This window comes from Macaca mulatta, chromosome 1 (assembly GCF_049350105.2).
Source record: "Macaca mulatta isolate MMU2019108-1 chromosome 1, T2T-MMU8v2.0, whole genome shotgun sequence".
NCBI classification, from domain to species: Eukaryota; Metazoa; Chordata; class Mammalia; order Primates; family Cercopithecidae; genus Macaca; species Macaca mulatta.
In genome coordinates, this window is record NC_133406.1 from 81,577,054 (window position 1) to 81,602,507 (window position 25,454).

General features: G+C 42.7%; 2 protein-coding genes across 20 annotated transcripts in view; one reads left to right on the forward strand and one right to left on the reverse strand.

Moving 5' to 3' along the window:
- Positions 1-9,496, forward strand: part of CAPN2 (calpain 2) — a 72,090-nt gene extending 62,594 nt beyond the window's left edge. For 5 of the 11 annotated variants that reach the window (XM_077962457.1, XM_077962137.1, XM_077962195.1 and 2 more), the window contains 6 exons: positions 1,926-1,990; positions 3,658-3,726; positions 4,264-4,342; positions 5,607-5,723; positions 5,981-6,039; positions 8,488-9,491. In XM_077962457.1, the coding sequence (XP_077818583.1) occupies positions 1,926-1,990; positions 3,658-3,726; positions 4,264-4,342; positions 5,607-5,723; positions 5,981-6,039; positions 8,488-8,511 (413 nt within the window). In that variant the 3' untranslated portion in view covers positions 8,512-9,491. 11 annotated transcript variants of the gene reach the window in all.
- Positions 9,497-13,771: 4,275 nt separating this feature from the next.
- TP53BP2 (tumor protein p53 binding protein 2) overlaps positions 13,772-25,454 on the reverse strand; it is a 68,098-nt gene continuing 56,415 nt past the window's right edge. For 8 of the 9 annotated variants that reach the window (XM_015115521.3, XM_077938382.1, XM_077938391.1 and 5 more), the window contains 3 exons: positions 22,606-22,772; positions 17,755-17,954; positions 13,772-14,570 (listed from right to left, as the gene is read on the reverse strand). In XM_015115521.3, the coding sequence (XP_014971007.1) occupies positions 14,529-14,570; positions 17,755-17,954; positions 22,606-22,772 (409 nt within the window). In that variant the 3' untranslated portion in view covers positions 13,772-14,528. Of the gene's footprint in view, positions 14,602-17,720; positions 17,955-22,605; positions 22,773-25,454 lie in introns of all 9 variants that reach the window. The other variant, XM_077938361.1, reaches the window with a different exon arrangement.

The window sequence follows — 25,454 nt, forward strand, 5'->3', positions numbered from 1 at the left end:
AAATTTATTTATTTATTTATTTGTTTCTTTATTGAGACAGAGTCTTGCTCTGTCACCCAGGCTGGAGTGCAGTGGCGCAATCTCAGCTCACTGCAATCTCTACTTCCCAAATTCAAGTGATTCTCCTGCCTCAGCCTCTGAAGTAGCTGGAATCACAGGCATGTGCCACCACAGCCAGCTGACTTTTGTATTTTTGGTAGAGATGGGGTTTCACCATGTTGGCCAGGCTGGTCTCGAACTCCTGACCTCAAGTGATCCACCAGCCTTGGCCTCCCACAGTGCTGGGATTATAGGCATGCACCACCACACCCGGCTAACTTTTGTATTTTCCTAGAGACGGGGTTTCTCCATGTTGGCCAGGCTGGTCTTGAACTCCTGGCCTCAAGTGATCCGCCTGCCTCAGCCTCCCAAAGTGCTGGGATTACAGGTGTGAGCCACCACGCCTGGCCACATCTTGTAACTAACTATTTCTTAAGCAAAAAAATGTCAGAGGATTGATCATTCAACCCCCTACTGTGGATCACCAGCAGGGAGGAGCGGGGAAACACAACACAGAGACATTTTTCCCCTCAAATTATCACAATAATCATGCTGCATTTGATAAGAGAGCAATTGGCAATCCAGGAAGCAGAGTTTTGTACATATCAGAAGCTAGGAATCTGCATCAGAGACAAATGTAATCATGGTCGTTTGCTGCATACCAGCCCTAGGGATCATCTCGAGAAGCCTCATGGACTTCAGGGGACATCATTCCCTCTCATAAGATGGCCTCTAGCCTAACTCCATGAGATAAAATAAATCTGCCTTTTAGAGCCAAAGAAGAGTCCAGGGCCAGCTGGGTCTTCCCTCCCAGTGTGAACCAAGAGGGTTGGGCCAGCCAGGCTACAGTCAATCCAATGCAGGGCCTCCCCAGAGGGGCCCCGGTCTCTATCTGCCCTCCTCTAATTTTCAGGGAAGGCAAGAAGACTGTGTTTACCCTGGAGGCCACCAGGCACAAGTGAGGTCACAGAGCTCTTCAGATATGCAATCCCCATGAGCTGAGGAGACGAAAGCCTCATTGTTTCTGCACAGATGGAGGGTGGGGCTGGGAGGTGGGGAAGAAGCGGGCCTTGCCTGGATTCAGCCCACTCCTTGCTCGGGGAGCAGCATTCACTCCGCATGTGCCTCTGAGCTTAATACCCTAGCCCTAGCCACCTGGTGACTCCAGCCTTCTGGAGGGCTCCACGCCAGAGTCTGCATGCGTGGCCGCTGGGCCAGAGCCTCATGACCATCTAAGAAGGGGTTGGTGCCCAGAGTGGCAGCTTTGAGGCAGGTCAGGCTCTAACCTCTTTCAAGGACATGACAAAAAAGCTGGACTTTTCGTGAAGTCTGTGGGGAGCCAGATTCACATTGGTGACTAGGGTCTCATGCCACCTGCCAACACCAAGTGGATAGGACTCCCTTAGTGCAGCATGATGGCTCGTGGAGAGATCCCAGGGCTTCAGGTTTCTCAGTCAGCTGGGGACACAGTCCATAAATGTCTGCAGATGGACAGTTCAAGTAAACCTCTTTCTCTCACGGGTCATAGCCTATAATTAACACACCTCCTCTCTGTTTTCTTTTTCCCTGCCCAACAACTACAGGTGACTTTATATCCGGTGGGCACCTAAGGCCGAGCCATTGATCATTCTGTTATTTATTTGTTCAAAAAGCACTTTTTAAAGCCCTGTTTGCCCATGGCAAATATACAGAGACATCAGGACAATGTGGACATCGTCTGTACTGTCCCAATCTGGTAGTCACTGGCCATGTGTGGCTATTTATATAATGGAAGTGGCTTCTGTATGGGAATGGGCACAGATAAAGAATATCTCCATGACTGTGGAAAGTTCAACTGGACATCACCGCTTAGAGATTTTTCCTGTCACACTGATTTTGTCTTTTAGGCCAAGATATCAAGTCAGATGGCTTCAGCATTGAGACGTGCAAAATTATGGTTGACATGCTAGATGTATCCTTTAATGTGCTCCAGAGAATAGAGACTAGGGGAGTTTAAAATCTCACTCCAGAAAAATTCAAACACATGGCCTTCTCCCCTTTCAAAATGGCCAGTTGTTCCCAACTTGCTGAGTTGCTGTCGGACAGTCAGCAGCACTGACCTCCCTTACTAGGGAAATTCGAGAATCTTCTGATGAGGGAAAGCAAATGCTACACCTCCCCCCAACACCTACCCTGAAAGGCTTAGAATGCAGGCCCACGGCCGGGCGCCATGACTCACGCCTGTAATCCCAGCACTTTGGGAGGCCAGGGTGGCCAGATCACGAGGTCAGGAGTTCGAGACCAGCCTGTCCAACCTGGTGAAACCCCATCTCTGCTAAAAATACAAAAATTAGCTAGGCGTGGTGGCATGTGCCTGTAATCCCAGCTACTTGGGAGGCTGAGGCGGGAGAATCACTTGAACCTGGGAGGCAGAGGTTGCAGTGAGCCGAGATCGCGCCACTGCACTCCAGCCTGGGCGACAGAGTGAGACTCGTCTCAAAAAAAAAAAGAAAGAAAAAAAAAAGAAAAAGAATGTAGGCCCACCAGTCCATTCCTGGGGCTGGTGCAGGAAGTTCCTGACAATATGCCCATCACTTCTTTGCACAAAGCAGCTCGAATTTGTTTCCTCAGTGATGTGTTTCTATTACTTCCTCTAGGAAAATATTCCCTAACCACAGTATTTCTGATGTGAATCTGTTTTGTCTGATCAAGATCATCTTCTTGATTTAGATAAGAGCTACTTTCATAAGCATCCTACTTCCCTTTTGCTCTAGCTCCTTCCCAGACAACCCGCCTGTCCCCAAGGCAAATTAGTCATCCATTTGCCCCTTGTTTCCAATGCTTAGTGAGAAGTGGTGGTAAGGGGCAGCCTGAGCTTCTGTGAAGTTTTTTCTGTGTGTTTGTTTGCTTGTTTAGTTGGTTGGTAGGTTGGTTTTTTTGAAACAGGGTCTCACTCTGTCACCCAGGCTGGAGTGCAGTGGCATGATCTCAGCTCACTCCAACCTCCGCCTCTCAGGTTCAGGTGATTCTTCCCCCTCAGCCTCCCCAGTAGCTAGGACTACAGGTGCATGCCACCACACCCAGCTAATTTTTCTCTTTTTAGTAGAGTTAGGGTTTCACCACGTTGGCGAGGCTGGTCTCGAATTCCTGACCACAGGTGATCAGCCACCTCGACCTCCCAAAGTGCTGGGATTACAGGTGTGAGCCACCATGCCTGGCCACTTCTGTGAAGTTTTATTTAGTGGATTCACGGTGTGCACCTGCTAGCTGCCTTCACCAAAGGCCTCTTAGATATACTCCACATACTCTAAAAAAAGAGCAAGGGCCTAGCCACTAGAAGCCATCCAAAGCCCTCTGCATGTCATCCAATAGCTCATTTTTAGTAGTATCTGGGGCCTCCACAGCACCTCCAGATCAAAACAGCAACCAGAATCGGCAGGGAGCCAGCAAGTCGTTCTTGCCCTTCCTCCAATCCTTTAAACGGAGGTTTAGCCAGTGGGAAAAGCAGGAAAAGGATCCTTCTGCAAACCCTCCCTGTGCGTGTGCTATGATATTCAAAAGATCCAGTTGAGAAGACAAACTAGGTGACACTATGCCCAAATGGACCCACACTCAAGGGCTTTCCTTGACTGAAGGCAGTCAGACGGGAGTGGCAAGCTGGGGCTGAAGGAGTTCTACATTCTCTGGACGAAGATTCAAAAATACCAAGTAAGATCCCAGAGGTGCGGGTGGATCTGTGTTGGGGAACATTCTGTGTGTATGCTTTAAGATGCAGCAACTCCTCCACAGAGTGGAGAAACATTTCCGAGGGGATTGGCATTTTACCCATAATGAAGCTCAGAGTGAGTAAAGACCGGGTTGAGGAAATGCAAACAAAAAACCAACCAGGACTTTGCAGGTGAAGTGGCCTGTTCCCTTCCTCCCAATTATTGGAATCATCTAAAGGCCGCCATCAAGGGTTTCCTGCAAAGGGTTTTTGACAGCTAAAGTACAAAAATTATATAAGACAAGAACATGGGCCTATGGGCGTTGGCTGGCTGACTTGATGGGCATATTTACAAACCAGCTCACAGACAGAAGCAAAATACTGTTAGTTATTCAAGGCAGAAACATGGGTGATTCTTCCAAGGCCAAACTAGAGGCACAGAGCTGGAAAAACTTCATCTCCACTCAGCACATACTAGGGAGGTAACTCGCCAGCTTTGCTTTGGGTCATAGTTCTTACAACTAATTTATGTGTTCCAGAAAATTTACCGGGAAATCGACGTTGACAGGTCTGGTACCATGAATTCCTATGAAATGCGGAAAGCGTTAGAAGAAGCAGGTAACCCTTTATAATTGCATTTTCATTCCTAGTTTAATCTGGCTGTAGAATATGTGAACACTCATCCTATACCATATAATACAAGGTTTGGTAAAGCTATAAAATAAAGTAGGTGCTGTTTTAATACAAACACCTCCTTTTCATTCCCCTTTTAAAGACTAATTGGTAAAATTAAATGCAGTAGGATGCTCTGCCCTCTGTGCCTTCTTGAATCCAAGTTTCCTTCAGAGTCCCCTGGCACAGCAAGCAGACAAAGCCAGTTCTCAACAGACTCCTCCAGGTGCCTCCTTTCTGGTGCAGGGTTGGTTAGGCAGAAATGGAATGTTTCAGCTCAGCCCTTAGGGTAAGACCCTAGCAGAATTGGATATCAATAAAAGGACACAAGCTAGTGGTAGACCAGCAGAGTGGGAGACTGCTGGGCTTTGGGAACAAATGCAACAGCATGAGGCTGTTCATTCTATTTACTGGAATATAATGCTGCCGCAGAGACCCCACACAACAGTGGTTTAAACGAGGTACGTCTTTCTGTCGCATGGCAATCCCAGCTCCAGTGGTCCACAGCTAGGATGGTGTCTCCTACTCTCCTACTGTGTGATCACTCTTCCCCCAGTCTCCCCCCATCCATGATGCCCACCGGTCCTTCGAGGCTTGCCCTCATCCGAGGGACCTGGGATGGCGTGCCACCACAAACACATGCCGCCAACAGGTTGACAGCAGAAAGGCTCCTCGCCTTTAAGGGCACACAGGCCATTTCTGCTCACACATCCTACCAGCCAGACTGTGATCGCAAGGCCTCTGTTGGCTGCAAGGAAGCTGGCACATGCAGTCTTGAAGCTAGGTGGCCACAGGACCAATAGAAATTATTTTACTCTGGAAAGAGGGAGAACTACCATGAGTTTACCAGGAACAGCTTCTGCTCACATATATCCAGGAAGAATCTGGTCTCCAAGACCATTCAGAGCTAAACAAAAAATCAAAAAGCAGCAGCATGGTTAACAACATGAAGCAACCATGACCATGAGAACAAGAAAAGACTTACGTGTCATTAAAGACACAGGCAGGGTGAAGGTGGACAGTCCAGAAACAAAAGAAACAGCAGACGGTACTGGCTTTGCAAAATCAAACCAGTCTCATAGAAGAGCGGCCAAGGGACAAAAGCAATTATACCTCATTTAAATCACCACTTGGTTCCATAGCCTGTGAGTGCAGCTAAATGGTACAGTCTAATGCTTAGCAATCAGTTTGTTTGTTCATGTAACTTCAGGTTTCAAGATGCCCTGTCAACTCCACCAAGTCATCGTTGCTCGGTTTGCAGATGACCAGCTCATCATCGATTTTGATAATTTTGTTCGGTGTTTGGTTCGGCTGGAAACGCTATTCAGTAAGTGGATATTTGGGGAAAGACTCATTTCAGTTATCTTGGTATTAAAGTGGCCTGCCTTTCACCTTGGTGAAATCATCTAAACTAGAGACATGTCTTCCAGGAGTTGAGAATGAACTTCCCTCTTTACTAATTTGAGAGTGAGGAAGAAAGCGTGTATGGCGGTCAGTGAAGTCAGTTGCTGAACTGAGAAAAGGATAATGTAATCTCTGTTTCAGCTCACTCACTCGTGACATCCTTTTTTTCTCCCTCCACAGAGATATTTAAGCAGCTGGATCCCGAGAATACTGGAACAATAGAGCTCGACCTTATCTCTGTGAGTCAGCAGCTCATACCCCCACCTTGCTTCTAAGGGGATGGGGGAGGCATGGGGCGGAAAGGGCTATTACCTGAGTGACCTGCTTTTTCAAGTTTTGCTTTAAAGAGCTCTTGGTCTGTCGGGGCCAGGCCTGTACACAGCTGTAAGATCCCACAATGCACTTTTATTTGCAATTGTTTTCCAACTACCTATTCTCAAGTCCAAAATGCATGCCTGGCTCCCTCTTCCCATGAGCTTTGACTTGAGTGTAGCTCAAGGTTAAACTAAGGAGTGGCTGCAGGATGATGCTTAGAAAAATGAACTCTTGATTAGTATGCAAGGGAGAACATGCTTATATAAAGAAATTCTTTGGATGAAATTCAAGTTGGGTTTTGGGAAGATCCATCATTCTTAGAATGGATCTACTTAAAATACTTTGTGAGCAAATTAGTTTTCTCTACTCCCTCCCCATTTAAGATAAAACCAACACTAGTAAATACGTTTGCCATTTATTATTATTATTGCACTCATGTGTCTGGAACCCTAGCAATGCACATCTCTGAAATGATCATCAATCTAAATTAAGTGGGTATGCTAATTTCACAAAAAGCAAAGCGCAAAATGTTCTCTTATCATCCCAGTGACAGGAAGTTCTCTCACTGAAAGAAAGAAGCCAGGTGAGGTATACTTCCATTATCACCTGGCTCCAGTCAGCATTTCCTCTATACTGAGGGAAGGCCACAGAGGGCCGGGTGAAGTGGCCGACAATGGGTGAGAATGGTAGTTGTCAGTCCTGTCTGTATAACAGAGGAGTGAAGTAGTGAGGAGGGCAGGTCTAAGGCACTGGCAGCTCTTTTCCGTGGATTTTGAACTCTGGAAGAAGCCAGCAACTAAATAACTGTCTTGTTCTGCTATTATGCATTATATAAGCACCTTTAGCAAAGTGGAAATATAGTTTATCTGGTTACGAATCACACTAACTTGCTTAAAACTTTACATATCCTAGGGAATATCTCTATCCCTAGATTGCAATGTAGAGTCAACCTCGTCTCTAAAAAAATAAAAAATTAGGCTGGGCACAGTGGCTCACACCCATAATCCCAGCACTTTGGGAGGCCATGGCAGTTGGATCACCTGAGGTCAGGAGTTCAAGACCAGCCTGGCCAACATGGAGAAACCCCATCTCTACTAAAAATACAAAATTAGCTGGGCATGGTGGTGCATCCCAGCTACTCAGGAGGCTGTGGCAGGAGGATTGCTTGAACCTGGGAGGCGGAGGTTGCGGTGAGCTGGGATTGCACCATTGCACTCCAGCCTGGGCAACCAGAGCAAAACTCCATCTAAAAAAAATAATAATAATACAAAATTAGCTGGGCATGGTGGCGGGCACCTCTACTCAGGAGGCTGAGGCAGGAGAATTGCTTGAACCTAGGAGGTGGAGGTGGCAGTGAACTGAGATGGCGCCACTGCACTCCAGCCTGGGCAACAAGAGTGAAACTCTGTTTCAAAAATAAAAATTTAGCCAGGCATGGTGGTGCGTGCCTGTAGACGCAGCTATCCAGGAGGCTAAAGTGGGAAGAACACCTGAGCCTAGGAAGTTGAGGCCACAGTGAGCCATGAGCGCCCCACTGCACTCCATCCTGGGCGACAGAGTGAGGCCCTGTTTCAAAAAATTTAAATAAAATAATAAATAGTAGAGTCAACACAACTGTGACATGAAACATGCCACATGTTAAGTTCTGAAAATCCTAGGTTGTCATTCTTGCTAGATATCTTATTCTACTCCAGCCGCCCACCCCCACCCCAGGGTCCACTTGGCTCAGTCCTCTCCCTCCACATTTCCTCTGAGAAGCATCTTCTTACCCACTGACTTTTCCTGCCACTCCTAAGTCTCACCTTTTGCAAGTTCCTGGAGATCCTCGCTTCTCGTAGTCTTTGCTAAGGATGAGCCATGTTCAGAAGCTCTCCCTTCAGTCTGCAAGGATTTCAACCTTGACTGCAGATTCCATCACGTGGGGAGCTTTGCCAAAGTCCTGGTGTCCCGGCTGTATCCCAAAGCAGCTGAATCAATCTGATTTAAAGTTTCCATATCACTACAATTTAGAACCAGTGTTGAACACCACTAGTTGCAGGGATATCCACATCCCAAACTAACTTCTGATGTGATACTCTGAGGCAGAGATGTGAAAATGCTAATTTCTGTTGTGTGAATTTCACTTTTCATGTGTGCAGTCAACCCTGTAATGTGATTCATGACCACCTAAGGCAAATCACACAGACTACTGACCTGTTAAAAGCTAGACTCTAGAAATCAGGTAAGAAAAATATGAGTTAGTACACTGATATCGTAGCCCTCGATCAGCTTTTCCAGTACAAGTTTTTTGGAACAATCTACAGGTACTTAAATAAGCCTTTAATTTTAAAAGTGGTCACTGAGCTGACTTGGTTTTTTTTCCTTCCTCACAGTGGCTCTGTTTCTCAGTACTTTGAAGTTGTAACTAATCTGCCTGAAGACTTCTCATGATGGAATATCAGCCAAGGACTAAGCTTCCATAGAAAAACACTTTGTATCTGGACCTCGAAATTATAGGAACATTTACTTAAACGGATGATCATAGCTGAAAATAATGATACTGTCAATTTGAGATAGCAGCAGTTTCACACATCAAAGTAAAAGATTTGCATATCATTATACTAAATGCAAATGAGTCCCTTAACCCTTGACAAGCTCAAAGAAAGCTTTAAATCTGTAAATAGTACACACTTTTTACTTTTACACACTTTCCTGTTCATAGCAATATTAAATCAGGAAAAAAATGCAGGGAGGTATTTAACAGCTGAGCAAAAACATTGAGTCACTCTCAGAGGACATGAGGCCTTGCAGGGAATATTTAAAGCAACTTCAAGTTTAAAATGCAGCTGTTGATTCTACCAAATAAGTCCAAGATAACCATTGCCCGTGAGCAAACTGGGAAACATAGTATATCATGAAGTAATCTTGTCAAGGCATCTAGAGAGTCCAGGTGAGAAGACTCACCTCTGTTGCTTGGGTTAAATAAAAGACAGGTTTTATATAATATTGATTGGTAATAGTAAATCATTCTCCTTAAACCCAAGTTCTTGACCCTATTCGGCCTTATACATCAGGTCTTACAAAGACCAAAGGGATTCCACGCTTGATCAACTGAACCAGTATGCCAAACCAGGCATCCAATTTGCAAACCAATTATGATAAAGGACAAAATAAGCTGTTTGCCACCTCAAAACTTCATGAACTTCACCACCACTAGTGTCTGCCCATGGAGTTAGAGGGGACATCGCTTAGAAGTTCTTATAGAAAGGACACAAGTTTGTTTCCTGGCTTTACCTTGGGAAAATGCTAGCAACATTATAGAAATATTGCCTTTTTGCCTTATCTTCTTCCAAATGTACTGTTAAATAAAAATAAAGGGTTACCCCATGCAATCACACCACGCCATGTTTTTCTTCCTGGAGGTCAGCCCCACAGGATGGTTTACGAGCACACATGATTATAGCTTGTTTCTACTTTAACAAGGTATGCTGCCTCTGTAAATTCATGTATTCAAAGGAAAAGACATCTTGCCTATAATTAAAATGTGGAACTATAAAATTTTCTTAAATCCAATTCAGAAACTCTGATAATCTGATGATAATGTAAAGGAAGCTGTAATTTCTACTGCTTATTGATCTGCTGTTAGGCAGCACAGAGAAATATGTGCCTCTCAGGAAGTTCCCTGCTCAACCTGCCACCTCAATTTCACCTTGGCCATCTCCCCCTGGGGTAGGGACAAGCAAGGGAGCTGAGAAAACATGCAGATTAAGTCACTGGTCTGGTGCTGGTGGTTCTTGAGGAATCATTTCCTCAGGATGACTTGACACAGGCAAATGCCATCCTAATATTTCCTTGAACAAGGTGAGATGATAGATTTCCCAAACTCAGCTCAAATGCGTTGAAGTTCTCTTGCTCGCCAAGTGGATTTTGAGGGTAAAGGGGAGGCTGGTGGCCATGAGAGTGCAGGAATCCCAACCTCCTCGCATCGGTAATTTCTCTGTCCAGCTGCACAGGTGGCAGGATAGAGGTGGGAGATGTTTGGACTGAAGATTGGAGGTGGGCAAGGGAAGGGTGGCTGAAGGATCAGGGGACAAGGGAATGGAGGGTGGGGACTGAAGTGGTTCCAACACAGGACCCCAGGGTCCAGGCTGGGAGGGGGTGGAGTGAAGGGCAGGAGGGATCAGCTTTCGATTCTGAGGAAGAGAGTGGTCACCAGAGACTAGTACACAGTAGGGCAGAAAGGAGGCCCCTCCCATCTGCAGAAGCCATTCCAAACCTAGACTACTGTTCTGGGGCCCTGCGTCTCCTGGTGCACTTTCATCTGTGGGGCTGACCTAGTCTCTGAGATAACATTAAATAAATAAGATAATGCTTATCAGAGCAAATTTAGAAAAGACTGAAAAGAAAAGGGAATAGAGATTACCAAGTATCCTGAGTTTTCCCACCTGTTATAACGTTTGTTAATGCCTGTTTTACAGGGGGCAAAAATAGATAAGCAAATAGATGATAAGCAAAGTAAACCTCAACTTCCTGAGCCTGTACAAACTCACCGCCCACCCCCCAACCCTCACCGCCCACCCCCCAACCCTCACTACTTCCCTCCCGGGTCTCTGCTCTGAATTGCAGTCTCAGGCCCATCAGTCAGCCAGCCCTCTATCAATTAGCTCCTCTTTTCTCTTTCCCTCTCGTTTTTCTTTCCACAGCTCTTCCCTTATGCCAACCACATCCTCAAGTATACTTAATATTCTTACCTCCCCTGCTGTGGCCTCTCGTATACTTAATATTCTTACCTCCCCTGCTGTGGCCTCTCCTTCCTCCAGAGCCGAACTTCTGCTTCCGGAGAAGCGGTCCACACTGGATCTCAATTCATTTTCCACCCACTACAGTCTGTCTAGTCACCTACCTCTTTGCTGCTGCTTTTTATGATCACCAGTTACCTCCTAATGCCAAACCCTATAAACATCTACCAGCCATTATCTCCCTGGACCTTTCTGCTGCCTTTAACACCATTTACGATTCTCCTGAGAACCCACATTCCTTTGGTTTCCTTCAGGTCTGCTTCTCTGGCTAACTCGGTCTCCTTTCCTGTGACACTCCCCACATCCCCAGTGGCTCCACTGCAGTTCGAATATGCACAGCTGGTTTGCATACTCTCCCCTTCAGCACAGTCTGTTCCCCACCTGCTTTATTCTCTTCTATTTTGTAAAGACCTAAAAACTGTGCGACCATAAAAACATGACTATAGCATCAATTATAATACACAAGAATTGTTCAACATTAGACAAATGATTAGATAAATGATATGATGGAATATTAGGAAGCCATTAAAATTCATGTTAATAGGCCAGGCATGGTGGTTCACTCCTGCAATCCCAGCACTTTGGGAGGCTGAGGCAAGTGAATTACTTGAGGTCAGGAGTTCAAGACCAGCCTGGCCAACATGGCAAAACCCGGTCTCTAATAAAAATACAAAAATTAGCCGGATGTGGTGGTACGGGCCTGTAATCCCAGCTACTCAGGAGGTGAGAATCGCTTGAACCTGGGAGGTGGAGGTTGCCGTGAGCTGACATCGCACCACTACACTCCAGCCTAGGTGAGAGAGTGAGACTCTGGCTCAAACAAAAAAAAATTCACGCTAATATTTATGATACAATATCAAGTATAATACAGGAGAATGCAGAATTGCTTAAACAATAAGCACTCAACTATATATAGAGAAAAAAAATCATAGGTAAGACTACAAAGAAATAGGCCCAAGTATGAATAATACCTCTAGAGTGGTCTTTTTCCCTCCCTCCTTCATAACCTTTTTCTGTACTATTTCTAAAATGAGCTTTGATATAAGGATACTTACTTTAATAATAAAACAAAGAACAGAAAGACTTAACAACAATGAGCTTCTCAGTTTAGGATTAAGGAATACAAAACTGGGATCACAGTTCCTACTTTTCACATCTTCTCTTTTCATACATCTGTGTGATTCTTTAGTTTGCCAAGTACCTTCATGCACAGAACTTAGGTTTTCTTCAACAACTCGGAAGCATGTCAAGGCAATGGCATTAAACTCCACAGATGAGGGAACAAGGCTCAGGGAGGTCAAGTGTCCTTGGCAAGGTCACTTAATGGGTAAGTACAACAGCCCAGGACTAGAATCCATGTTGTTTCCTATAGTTAACATATTAACACAAACTTAGTGGCCTAAAAAAATAGCCATTATCTCACAATTCTGTAGATGAAAAGTCCAACGCTGGTCTCATTGGACTAATGCATTCCTTCTGGAGACCTGGGGAGGATTCATTTCCAGCCAGGCCCACTCAGGTTGGCAGAGTTCAGTTCCATGTGGCCATAAGGACTGAAGTCCTCATCTCCTGGCTGGGCCAGCCGGGGGTGGGGTCTTTCTCAGCTTCCATGTTCCCTGACCCCCAATTCCATGACCCCCTTCATCTTTAAAGCCGACAACGGCAGGTCAAGTCTTCACACTCTAAGTCTTACTGCCCACCCACCCGCCCCACCTACCCTCCTGCCTCAGCCCTCCTGCCTTCCTCTCCTGCCTCAGCCCTCCTGCCTTCCTCTCCTGCTGTGAAGGGATCTTGTGATTACGGTGGCCCACCAGGACAATCTAGGCTAAACACCCTATTTTAAGGTCGACTGATTCGTAAACTTAATTAAATCTTAAAAGTCCTTCAAAGAAGTTACAGTAAGTCGTGAAAACCTAGCATCACGAATAGGTTCTCGGTAACTGCAAATTTGAGCAAAACGATGTAAAACAAACCAACAAGAAACAGCAGGTCCTCGAATAACATCACTTCATGTTGTACTGTTAGAACACTGATGAGAAAAAGAAACGGTTTTGTTATATACCTTTTCGCTTTGAGTTTTGGCCAGGTGCAGTGGCTCACACCTGTAATCCCAACACTTTGGGAAGCCAAGGTAGGAGGACCGCTGGAGGCCAGGCATCAGAGACCAGCCTGGGCAGCATGGTGAGACCCTGTCTCCAAAAAAAAAAAAGAAAAATAAATAAAGTCACAGTTTCCAAGAACCTAATGATGATGTTAAGTAAGGACTTACTGCACCTAGTGATACAAGGAGTAACCAGGAGACAGGGATGGGGTGCGGGGCACCTTTAGAATTCTGCCTACCACACGTCTTCTGATGTTTAGTTCCTGTTGTCACTCCTTCTCCATTACTCTCAAAAGTGGTATTCTCAAAGTTACAGTATGTTCTTTCATTTACTTTCCTTTCTAGAATTTAGCTACTCATAAAAATGTGTAAGGAAGAGTGACCATGGTTTTTCATTTGTATCTTCTACTAAAGTAGTTCCACTAAGCAAATGGGTTTGGAAACAATTCACAAACTTATTAACATATTAATAAAATGATGTGGAGATTTTGCCTATATAAGTTTTCACCCCGTAAATCAATGAGGACACTAAAACAGTCTATTAGAGGCTCTAGGTAAAATGTAAAGTAGGCTTCTATCACCATGATCTCTACAGTATTTCATTTTGAAAACCACTTACATTGAATCACTTGGCTGGTAAAAAAAAAAACTCTTATTACAATACATATACTTATGTTAAGCAGTCTGTTCTTTTTCAGCTGGGTAAGAGACCCTAACGGCTTGTGACTATCAAACAAAGTCTATTTATGACATCAAAAACAAAAATCAGTAAACAGCTTAGCATCAAAAAGTTTATTACAACTGTTTTTAAAGTCAGCTAGGATCTTGACAAATATTACGATTAAGTCTAGCAAGTTGCTAATTTCTGAGATACAAAAGACAATAAATACAGATTAAAATTCAGCCTACAAACAAGATTCTACATCTAATTACTGGTACTGTAGTTTAGTTTCAATATTTCAAACATATGTATAATTCTTAAGATGCTACAAGAACTCATATAATAAAGTTACTGTTCACTGACGACCAACTAACAGTTCCTCAATGACAATATACAAGTGTGCAGGGCCTTCGAGCCTTCAGGTGAGCCTTGCAATGGCCTGCTGGTGCCTGGTACAATCAGAGACGGCGATGTGATGGTGGCAGGAGGACTGGTTTAGGAGCAGGTGCTGAAAACACTCACTAAACAGGACAGAGAGCTGATTTCCCAACTGCCCAATAAATGGTCCTATTTACTGGACAGGATTCTTGTAGAAAACAGGATTGTCACTGTATACTTCTCCGAGTGCTACATGGGACACCTTTGCCCCAACACGGTATGGCCTGCTGACGTAGATGCTTTATTTCATCATGCTAAATGTCCTCTAAGGGTAAATTCTTCAATCCTTCATTTTCTTCTAGAGACATTCTTCATCGCTTTCAAGCTACATTGTCATTAAAATAAGTCTTGTGAAATTTTTGCCAAAAATAATCGTATTACTTCTTCTTAAAAACAGAGATTAATTCTTCATTGACTAAAATTCTGTGTGAAGTTTCAGGCCAAGCTCCTTTGTCTTGGTTTAATTCTTGGGTATAGCTGCAAGAGAGTTTTAAAAAATATTTACATACTATAACAGATGTATGGGAATATAACAAAATTTCAAGAAATAATGAGGTTACGGGACAGATGTCACGGGAAGGAAATCAAAGTGAGAAAAGCACTCTTTGTGGTGTGTGTGGCACCTAGAGCTTTACGTTTAGCAACGTACTCATCAGCTAGACTGCACAGGACGTTCAAAGATCACAAGAGTCCATCAACTGTGACAACTCTACAAAGCAGCAATATAAAAACCCATGACAGTTCTGGGTATTAACTCAATCTGCACAGCTTGTTGAGCTGTAAATCGGCTCTAACAAGGAAGGTAAACTGCTGTATGCTCTACGCTCCAGCTTCTATTAGGAAGGAAGAAAGAGACTGAATTCCTTTACCTTTATTCACAATGGACATGACGTTGTGTCATGGGACTTCAGACTGTCAGAAATGAAATGCCACAGATTAAAAGTCTACAAATTGAAGGAAGATTGGGTGGAGTTTTTTGCTTTAGAACTCTGTGGTTTTGTGTTTCCACAAGAGCTATAAAGGTGAGTCCTAGTGAAGGTTGCAAGGCCTCTAGGCCTGAGCCAGAACCAAGCCAAACTGGTAAATTCAACTGACACACCAAACAAAAGCAGCCCCTCTTGACAAAAGAAGAGGAAAAAAAAGGTTTACTCGAAGAAAGTAGAATCATAGGCTTTAATTACATCCCAATTAAAAAGTTTCAAAATAATAAATAAATAATTTTAAAAAGAAAAAGAGTCAGACTTCCAGTCAAAACTAAAACACTAACTGGTGGATCCATGTTACAGAAAATATTATTTTTCTATCTGAAAAAAAGACATTTACCTAATACAATTTTCTAGACTTTTATCTGAGCCCTAACAACAAATATGCACTTTCCTTTAAAAAAAAAAAAAATCAGGAAAACAAACCAAAAAAGTTGTGTAGAGGATACTTCTAACAAGAAAAGATTTTCAAAGTACTAAGAAAATCTAAATTTAGGACTAAAATGAAAATCTTCAGTCCAGTCTGTTAATTTCAGAATCTTCTAAACACCACACACAGGAGACAGAACTCAGTCTTTGACCCACGCTTCCCATGTCATTAACCACAGGACCTCTTTGTTAGAAAATTTAAATAATTCAAAAGATCTATTGTACAACTTGGTGACTGTAATTAATAATTATTATATACTTGAAAATCACTAAGAAAATAGATGTTCTCACCAAAAAAAAGATGACCATGTGAGATGATGCATGTATTATTTAGCTCGATTTAGCCATTCTACAAGTATACATATTTCAAATTGTTATACACCATAAATATATACAATTTTTGCCAATTAAAAAAAAGAAAAGACTCAAGTAAGCAACTAGTTCTAAGAAGGTAAAATCTCTCCCAGATAACAAAAGGGCTTATTTACTGTTGATGTTTATCAGAGAAGGAAAGTGGCTGCAGGCAAGAGACTGTACATCTCTAGTGCTAGGGACTCTGGAGAAGCAACTGAGGGTGCTCGAAAGAGAACAACCTTTATATTTCTACTTTCCTCTGGTAATCTGAAAGCTTTTTTTTTAAGACAGGGTCCACTCCGTCACCCAGGCTGGAGTGCAGTGGCAGGATCTCGGCTCACCACAACCTCTGCCTCCCAGGCTCAACCCATTTTCCTGCCTCAACCTCCCGAGTAGCTGGGATTACAGTATTTTTAGTAGAGACAGGGTTTTACCATGTTGGCCAGGCTGGTCTCAAACTCCTGACCTCAAGTGATCCTCCTGCCTCAGCCTCCCAAAGTGCTGGGATTACAGGCGTGAGCCACTATGCCTGGCCCCTGAAAGCTTTTTCTAGGGCTCCATAGCCTAATTTTATTTGTTTTTCACTTTCATTATTCTTTAAAGTTACATTATGATCACCCAAATGAATACTGTCTAATCATGTATTCAAAACTTATTATGAAATGTTTTTTTCATAATAAATTTTGCTGTCAGGACAGCAACAGTCAAGGTATTGTATAAGTAATTTACACTGCACGTTAGACAAACAACAATGGCGAAGGGAGAGTCAGGGAGAGATGCTGGTCAGAATCCAGGCAGTCAGGTTCCAACACTGAAGTCATTTCAAAGAATCCCATTGAAAGTAATGCCTAGGCAGTGGGTCACTCGCAGAATCCTGTTCATAGCCTAGATGCCAGAGTAAAGGCTCCATGTGAGTGGAGGCCATGTCTGTCTGACACTTGATGAAAAGACCAAGAATAGCATCTACCATTTGCTCTCTATTAGACCTCTGAGTTATCCTCACACCAATCTTAGGAGGCAGGATTCTCCAGCCCTCCCCACGTTCCTTCTGCAGCCTGGATACCCAGATAGCAGGTGCTGCAGATGGGGTTGAAGCAATGTGGAGGCCAGTGCTCACAACCTACACACCATCTTCTGTGTATCACAACTGGCTCTTCCTTTCCTCAACCCTTTCCTTACCTCCTCACCAAGAGCAGATTGTGCAAGCACTTTAAACTTTTTTCTCAATCTCTCAATTACCCTGATCATTTCTCTCTCTATTTCATACATTCTTCATGCCCCTTGTACACACAAAACTGCTATAAGAGAACAGCTGAATCTACGAAGAGCTTAACGCAAAGCCCTGGAATCTGTTATTCTCGCTTTCTCTCCTCTGTCTGACCATATGCCAGCTTTCCCCTGAAAATACTCCAGGAGAATCTTTACATGATGACAGCAGTCCCATTGTACTACACTATAGAAGTGGTACATATGTGCTGGCATGACATTGTTTTCTCGCTTTTTATGAAATATAAATCAAATAGTAGAGAAAAACAAAGAATCTTATCCTTAATGCCCTGTTGGAAGCTCTCTACCAGATTTGCAAATCCTGATTGAGACAGATTAAAAACTGATTTCAGATGTCACAGGCTCAATTCCAATCATATTATCCAGTTATCTTTAGTCTGTTCATAAATGTAGGGAGGACCCCTGACCTCCAGGGCTGGCAAACATATGTTATTGATCATAATAAGAATCACTGAAAATGTGGCTTTAAGCCTAAGACTATCAAATGTTTAAATTCCATGTCTTATTAACAAAGGGCAGTTGGGTGTACTGTATCCGTAACATACAGCGGTTTTACAAGGCCCCTCTCTGGCACACAGGAAAACACTGTAAGCGTCAGAATAACTTACTCCCAGCAAGTTGCGTGGAACATATCCCTCCTTATCATTAAGGCGCGCCCACCACCATTCGATTTCATCTTCATCCTCCCTGTGGATGATTGTCATGCAGTCTCCTTCTTTCATGGGCAGCTCATCATCATTCTGAGGTTCATAATCCCAAAGTGCATAAATGACTCCTTTATTCATTATGCCCATCTTCTCCTGAACTCCTAAAATGATGACAGTAAGATAAAGCACAGAATATACAACTCGGAGTACACCACTCCGTAACTTTTAGCTATATGAAACAAAATGGGAAGAAAAAGGCACAGGCTGGAATGTTAGTACTACATTAAATATACAATAGAATGTCCTGAGGTGGGGGGTAGAGTGCAATGGAAGGCAACAATGTATAGGGAACATAAGAAGGACACATAGCTATATGCTATCATCTCTAAAACAGCTCTAAAACCTAGCACTTTATAAGCATCTCTTAAAGGAGCTACTCAGAGTACAAAAACTTTTGCAAGCTTAGGAACTAAAAAAAGAATTCAAATCTAGGATATTAAAAAAGTGAACGATATGCCTGTCCAATTTCAGTCTACTCCCAAATGTAATGACTAAGGAACTCTAGAAACATTACTTCATTCTTTACTCAAAATTCAGAGCAGACAGAGAAAAAAACAGAAGCACAATGGTCTCTATGAATTTCCAAGTGGGGAAAGACAGAAGAAAAAAAAAATATATAGAATACGTTAGAATACAAAAATACGGCATTTTAGACAGGATCAAAGTCTTCATATAATCAACCCTAATATAGTAAGAATCAGAATTCTAAAAGATGTTGAAATCCACAAACTAGGAAGGGAAAAATCCTCAGAAGTCCACCTTTCAACAGATTTGCAACTTAACTACACATTTAAGTTTTGCCCTTCTTCACTTACACCTTCCTATCCTAAAGGGCAATGCTAGTAAGAAATAACAATCATCAACTGGCAGGCAATAGGAAAAAAGCAGAGGAGAAGGAAAATAATTAAGGTAATAAAGTTCTCCACAATTCAGAATTACTATTTTCACTTTTGTAATTTTTACAAAACCAGGAAAATACTTGCTAGATTTTGAATAGCTTTTTCAGCTTATGTGAGCACTAAACTATTGATTATGAAATTATTCCTATATCAACTAATGATATAGCACACAGTATATTTCTCTCACTCTGGGAAAAACTGAAACAAGAAATTGTTCTTTTCTAAAAGAAGGCTCTGCCAATCTAAAGAGACAATTTCCAACTTTTCTTGTTTAAAGATGACATGCAAAGCATGACAGACTCACATGGCAATCAAACTTTATATAACTATAACTTCACAGAGTTTTTTAAATGGCCACAGTGTCTGAGATGGGAATGAAGAAAGACGGGGGAGATTCTGGATATTTTAGTATACTCAAAATAACAGCTCAAGTCCCAATTTGCAATAAATTAGGGACCAGGGTCTTGCCCAGGATGGTCCAGAACTCCTGGGCTCAGAAGATCCTCCCACTTCAGCCTCCCAAAGTGCTGGGATTACAGGCTTGAGCTACTGCACCCAGCCTCCAATAATCATTAGGAATGGAGGAAAATTCTCATTACTTTGCTATTCATCAGATTAAGAGTTGTAAATTACTTTGTAAAAAATTTTTTGAGGGGACTAAAAACATGCTCAATGTTACCGGTAACTTGGGAAATGCAAACTAAAGCTACAACAAGGTATCATTCCAAATCCACCAACAGTTAAAGAGAACGTGGAGTAAAAAGAACCCTCTGCTAGATGTGTATCACTGTGACCTGGCAAGTCCACTTGTAGATAAACACCAGAAGACAAGTACCAAAATGTTCACAAGGATGTTTACAGTGGAAGGAAAAGAAGGAGGGAGGGAAGGAGGGAAACAGCACACATGTCCTTCGAAAGTAGAATAAAAAGATAAATTGTACAGTGAAAATAAACTATAGCTACAGGCAACACGAGTGAATCTCAAAAACAGTGATGAATGAGAACAGCAGGTCACAGAATCACCAGTATGATTTTATACAAAGGGCAAAAACAAGCAAAACTGAAAATATTAGTTATAGGATTCACATACAAATGATGCAATTATTTTACACAACAAGCAGTGCTAAATGTGAAAGCAGTGGTCACTACAGACATAACAAGGGGCGACATCAGGGAGGGGAGTCCAAACGATGTCAGAGATAGTGGTTATGTTCTATTTCCTAAGTTGGGTACACAGTTACTCACTGTGTGTAATCTATTATCATTACTTAAACAGCACATCCTGGTATCTATGATATACTTCATAAATTTTAAGAAACTGACCAAATATCTCTAATGTTTAAAAAAATCATTCTCCATATCTAAATATAGGTCAAGATGGTCAATAAATTTAATACAGCAAAATATATATTAACACATTATATATGTGTGTGTGTGTGTGTGTATATATATTTTTTTCCCCCCCGAGACGGAGTCTCGCTCTGTCGCTCAGGCTGGAGTGCAGTGGCACGATCTCAGCTCCCTGCAAGTTCCTCCTCCCGGGTTCACACCATTCTCCTGTTTAGCCTCCAGAGTAGCTGGGACTACAGGCACCCGCCACCATGCCCGGCTAATTTTTTGTATTTTTAGTAGAGAGGCTAATTTTTTGTATTTTTAGTAGAGACGGGGTTTCACCGTGTTAGCCAGGATGGTCTCAATCTCCTGACCTCAATCTCCCACCTCAGCCTCCCAAAGTGCTGGGATTACAGGCATGAGCCATCGCGCCTGGCTTTTTTTTTGGAGACAAAGTTTCACTCTTGTTGCCCAGGCTAGAGTGCAATGGTATGGTCTCAGGTCACTGCAACCTCAGCCTCAGGGTTCAAACAGTTCTCCTGCCTCTGCCTCCCAAGTAGCTGGGATTACAGGTGCCCACCACCACAGCTGGCTAATTTTTGTATTTTTAGTACAGATGGGGTTTCACCATGTTGGCCAGGCTGGTCCCTCAAACTTCCGACCTCAAGAGATCCACCTGCCTCAGCCTCCCAAAGAAATGGGATTACAGGCATGAGCCACTGCACCCGGCCAACACATTAACGCCCATAACTTCAGCATGTTGGAAGGCCAAGGTGGGAGGACTGCTTGAGCCTAGGAGTTCAGGGCTGTAGGGAGCTATGATCACACCACTGCATTCCAACCTGAGTAACAGAGCGAGATTGTCTCAAAAACAAAATACATATATATATATACACACACATATATATATATATATATATAATTTATACTTATATATATAACAATTTTTAAATATGTTACTATATCAAAATATTCTATGGTCCAGAGTTCAAAACAAAACATAAAAGGCTGGGCATGTGGCTCACACCTGTAATCTCAGCTCTGGGAGGCTGAGACAAGAGGATTCTGTAAGGCCAGGAGTTTGAGACTAGCCTGGGCAACAGAGTGAGGCCCCATCTCCAAAAGAAATTTAAAAGGTCAGGCATGGTAGCTCACACCTGTAATGCCAGCACTTTGGGAGGCCAAGACAGGCAGATTGCCTAAGCTCAGGAGTTTGAGACCAGCCTGAACAACATGGCAAAATCCCATCTCTACTAAAAATACAAAAACTAGCTGGGTGTGGTGGTACACACCTGTAGTCCCAGTTACTCTGGAGGCTGAGGTGGATCACCTGAGCCCTGGCAGTCGAGGTTGCAATGAGCTGTGATTGCACCACTGCACGCCAACCTGGGTGACACAGCAAAACCCTACCTCAAAAATAAATAAATAATAATAAAATAAAAAATCAGCCAGATGTGGTGGCAGATGCCTGTGGTCCCAGCTATTTGAAAGGCTGAGGCAGAAGGATCACCTAAGCCTGGGAGTTCGGGGCTACAGATGACCATGCTGCTGCACTCCAGCCTGGGTGACAGAGTAAGACCTCGCCTCTAAAAAAATAAAATAAAATAAAATAATCACAAATATCAACAATAAAAACTACCAGCTGAGAGAGATGAAGAAGGGAATTTGAGGTTTGTGGTTCTCTGACTAGGGCCTGAAAAAAGGCCTAGAGACAGAGGGAAAAGTGTTCAGCACAGAGGGCAGAGGCGTCTGTTTTACCCTTAGGGGTCTTCCAATCAACTGGGAAAGGAGTTAACTGAAAACTTGAGCAGTATGGAGTTCTGGGACCTCCTCATTTGTCTCTGTCTTCCCTCCTTCTTTAATTCCTCTTAAGCCCAACTAAAGAGGAAAATTTACCTCAACTTCTAAGCCTTGTAAACAAAAAAAAATTTCCTTGTAAATACAAACGCCAATCAACATATATCCATCTAAAACTTCAAGTCCATTTTCCTCTAGGTACAGATCTGATGGTAGCAATCAGAACCATAAACTCAAAATTAAGAAAACAAAAGAGAAAAAAAATAAAAGACAGCTCCAAAATATATGTTGCTTTTATTTCACTATATGACAAGTTTGATTTTTAGGAAACCTTGGGACCATTTGGGTTCTTAAACTGATCCCGCACTTCTCTTGATCATGTTGTTTGGAGAGGGGGGTCTGTTTACTTATTTGCAAGGATACACCATCAATCTATAAGTACTAAAGCCTTAATAGAGGCTCTTTTGATGGTAAAGTCATTAACACCACTAGGTCAGATGCTGCAGCACTGTCTTTTGTAGTTGAAGAAGTCCCTGACAATAGCTGTTTCTAAGCATACAAACAGAAGCTGTATTATCTGTGACCAAGGCTGTTGTATTTTCAAGGTCCAAGACTGTGGATAATACAATATTTTTTCCAAACAAACATACTTATTGAATTACACCCTGGAGATATGAATAAATGAATGCAGTAATCAATACATTTAGTTCTACTTGTCACATACCATAAAGAAACTGGGAGCACTGAGTGTAGCCTTCCTCCATTTCCTCGCACTTATCTGCAGCAGTCTGCATGTCACTGTAGGTCATGGCAAACACAGCGGCTCCTGACTCCACCAAAAACTTACACACTTGGACGTTGTTACATGAGGCAGCACAATGTAATGGAGTCCTGTGAAGCAAGACACAAGGGCTAGAACTGTTTTCCTAAACTGAATGACACCTGCTGTGATAAGATATCTGGAAAGAAAGTTGTTGAGTCTTTCATCTACCAATCTTTCTTCTGAAAACCTCTTAAACAGTTTTTTAAAAACCAGTTCAACATAGATTATTGAACCCATCAAAGAATTACAGCCACAAATGAAAATTTCAGAGAATCATGGACCACACTGGGGCTGGGAGCTTGGCAAAGGGTGAGAAGAATCAAGGACGTGGATAAACAGAAATGAAATCTGTATAAACATTTAAGAAAAACAATATTAAAACGGATTTAGTTCTATGTTCTGGAGCACCCAGCCTAATTCTTTCTGTCAGAGTAGAAGGTCTAACAGTCCTTAAGTTATTTAAGTTATACACCTTCACTCAAAACACTGGCCTTTAAATATATCTATTTATTGTTACCAATTTTGAAGGAATTAAGTTGCATATATGAACTACTTTTATATTTGTTAAATCCCAAGTTAAAATAAATTTTAATGGAAAAAATTTGTCAAATCAATTGAGACCAGAAAAGTGACTGTAAAATACACACATCTCAATCTACTATAGGTAACTGGCCAGCAGCAATTAATTAATACCATTAAAGAGAACCTTCTCCAGCATCTCAAATGTTTTATAACAAATTATAAACGACCCTAGACTAATAGTAAAGGTATAACAAGTACCAGTACCACTGCCCAAACTCAGAAGGTGAGTTTGAAACTGTTAATCAGGCTCTGAAGTACATAAGATTTAATGTTTCTCTACTGTTTCCTCTCCTCTTTATTCTCCTTGGGTATATAGACTTGAAGAAAAAAAAAAACGGACCAGGCACAGTGGCTCCCAGCACTTTGGGAGGCCGAGGCAGGCAGGTCACCTGAGGTCAGGAGTTTGAGACCAGCCTGGCCAACATGGTAAAACCCCAACTCTACTAAAAATACAAGAATTAGCCAGGCGTGGTGGTACACACCTGTAATCCCAGCTACTGGGGAGGCTGAGGCATGAGAATCACCTGAACAGGAGGCGGAGGTTGCAGTGAGCCAAGATCATGCCAGTGCACTCCAGGGTGACACAGCAAGAGTCTGTCTCAAAGAAAAACTTACTTATGTATTTTTTTGGCCAGGCACAGTGACTCACTCCTGTAATCCTGGCACTCTGAAAGGCCAAGGAGGGCAGATCACTTGAGTTCAAGGGTTCAAGACCAGCCTGTGCAACACAGCAAAACTCCATCTCTACTAAAAATACAAAAAAATAGCCAGGTGTGGTGGCACACACCTGTGGTCCTAACTACTTGGGAGGCTGAGATGGGAGGATTGCTTCAGCCTACTTCAGCCCAGAGGGCTAAGTTACACTGAGCCAAGATGGTGCCACTGCACTCCGGCCTGGGGGACAGAACAAGACCCCGACTCAAAAAAATAAAAAAAGAAAGAAAAAAAATTTTTTAATTCCCCGTTCCAGATCACTTTTTCTTTTTTTTTGTGGGGGGTCTTGCTCTGTCACCCAGACTGGAGTACAGTGATGCAATTTCAGCTCACTGCAGTCTTGACCTCCAGGCTCCAGAAATCTTCCCACCTCAGCCTCTCCAATAGCTGGGACTACAGGCACACACCAGCACACCTAGCTAATTTTTAAAAATTTTTTGTAGAGACAGGGTCTCTCTATGTTGCCCAGGCCGATCTCAAACTCCTGGGCTCAAGTGATCTTCCGCTTCAGCATCCCAAAGTGCTGGGATTACAGGTATTAGACACCATGCCTGGCCAGAACACTATTACTAATAGTTTGGCAAATATTACTATAGATTGTTTCATTGCATGCTCTTTAATAATGAAAAATTATATACAACATAAATGCCCAACGTTAGGAAAACAAGGGCATTATGACACAGTAAGAATTTGTTTTGTTGGGAGGCCGAGACGGGTGGATCACGAGGTCAGGAGATCGAGACTATCCTGGCTAACACGGTGAAACCCCGTCTCTACTAAAAAATACAAAAAACTAGCCGGGCGAGGTGGCGGGCGCCTGTAGTCCCAGCTACTCCGGAGGCCGAGGCAGGAGAATGGCGTGAACCCGGGAGGCGGAGCTTGCAGTGAGCTGAGATCCGGCCACTGCACTCCAGCCTGGGCGACAGAGCGAGACTCCGTCTCAAAAAAAAAAAAAAAGAATTTGTTTTGTTTATGCTATAATGTTAAACTAAAAATACAGGCTTAAACATTACATATGTTAGGAGCTTAACTACATTTGTGAAAAGCATATGAAAAAGAGCTTGAGCCAAGTACGGTGGCTCATACTTATAAACCCAGCACTTTGAAAGGCTGGGGCAGGAGGATCACTTGAGTCCAGGAGTTCGAGACCAACCTGGGCAACATAGTAAGACCTTGTCTCTATAAACATAAAAATAAAAATAAAAATAACTTTTTTAAAAAGACCCTGAAGAAAATATATTAAAATATGAATGGTGTTTACCTGTACACTGTGGGGATACAGATGGCTTTGTTTTCCTCTTATTTCTATTTTGCATGTTTTCCACAGTGGACACACATTAAAATGTAAATGTTTAAAAATTGTAACCAAAGTGCTTCTCCAAGCATTAAAACAAAAATTGGAAAACAATCTCAATGTCTAATAAAAGGGAGACTGTCACAATGAGTATGCAGTC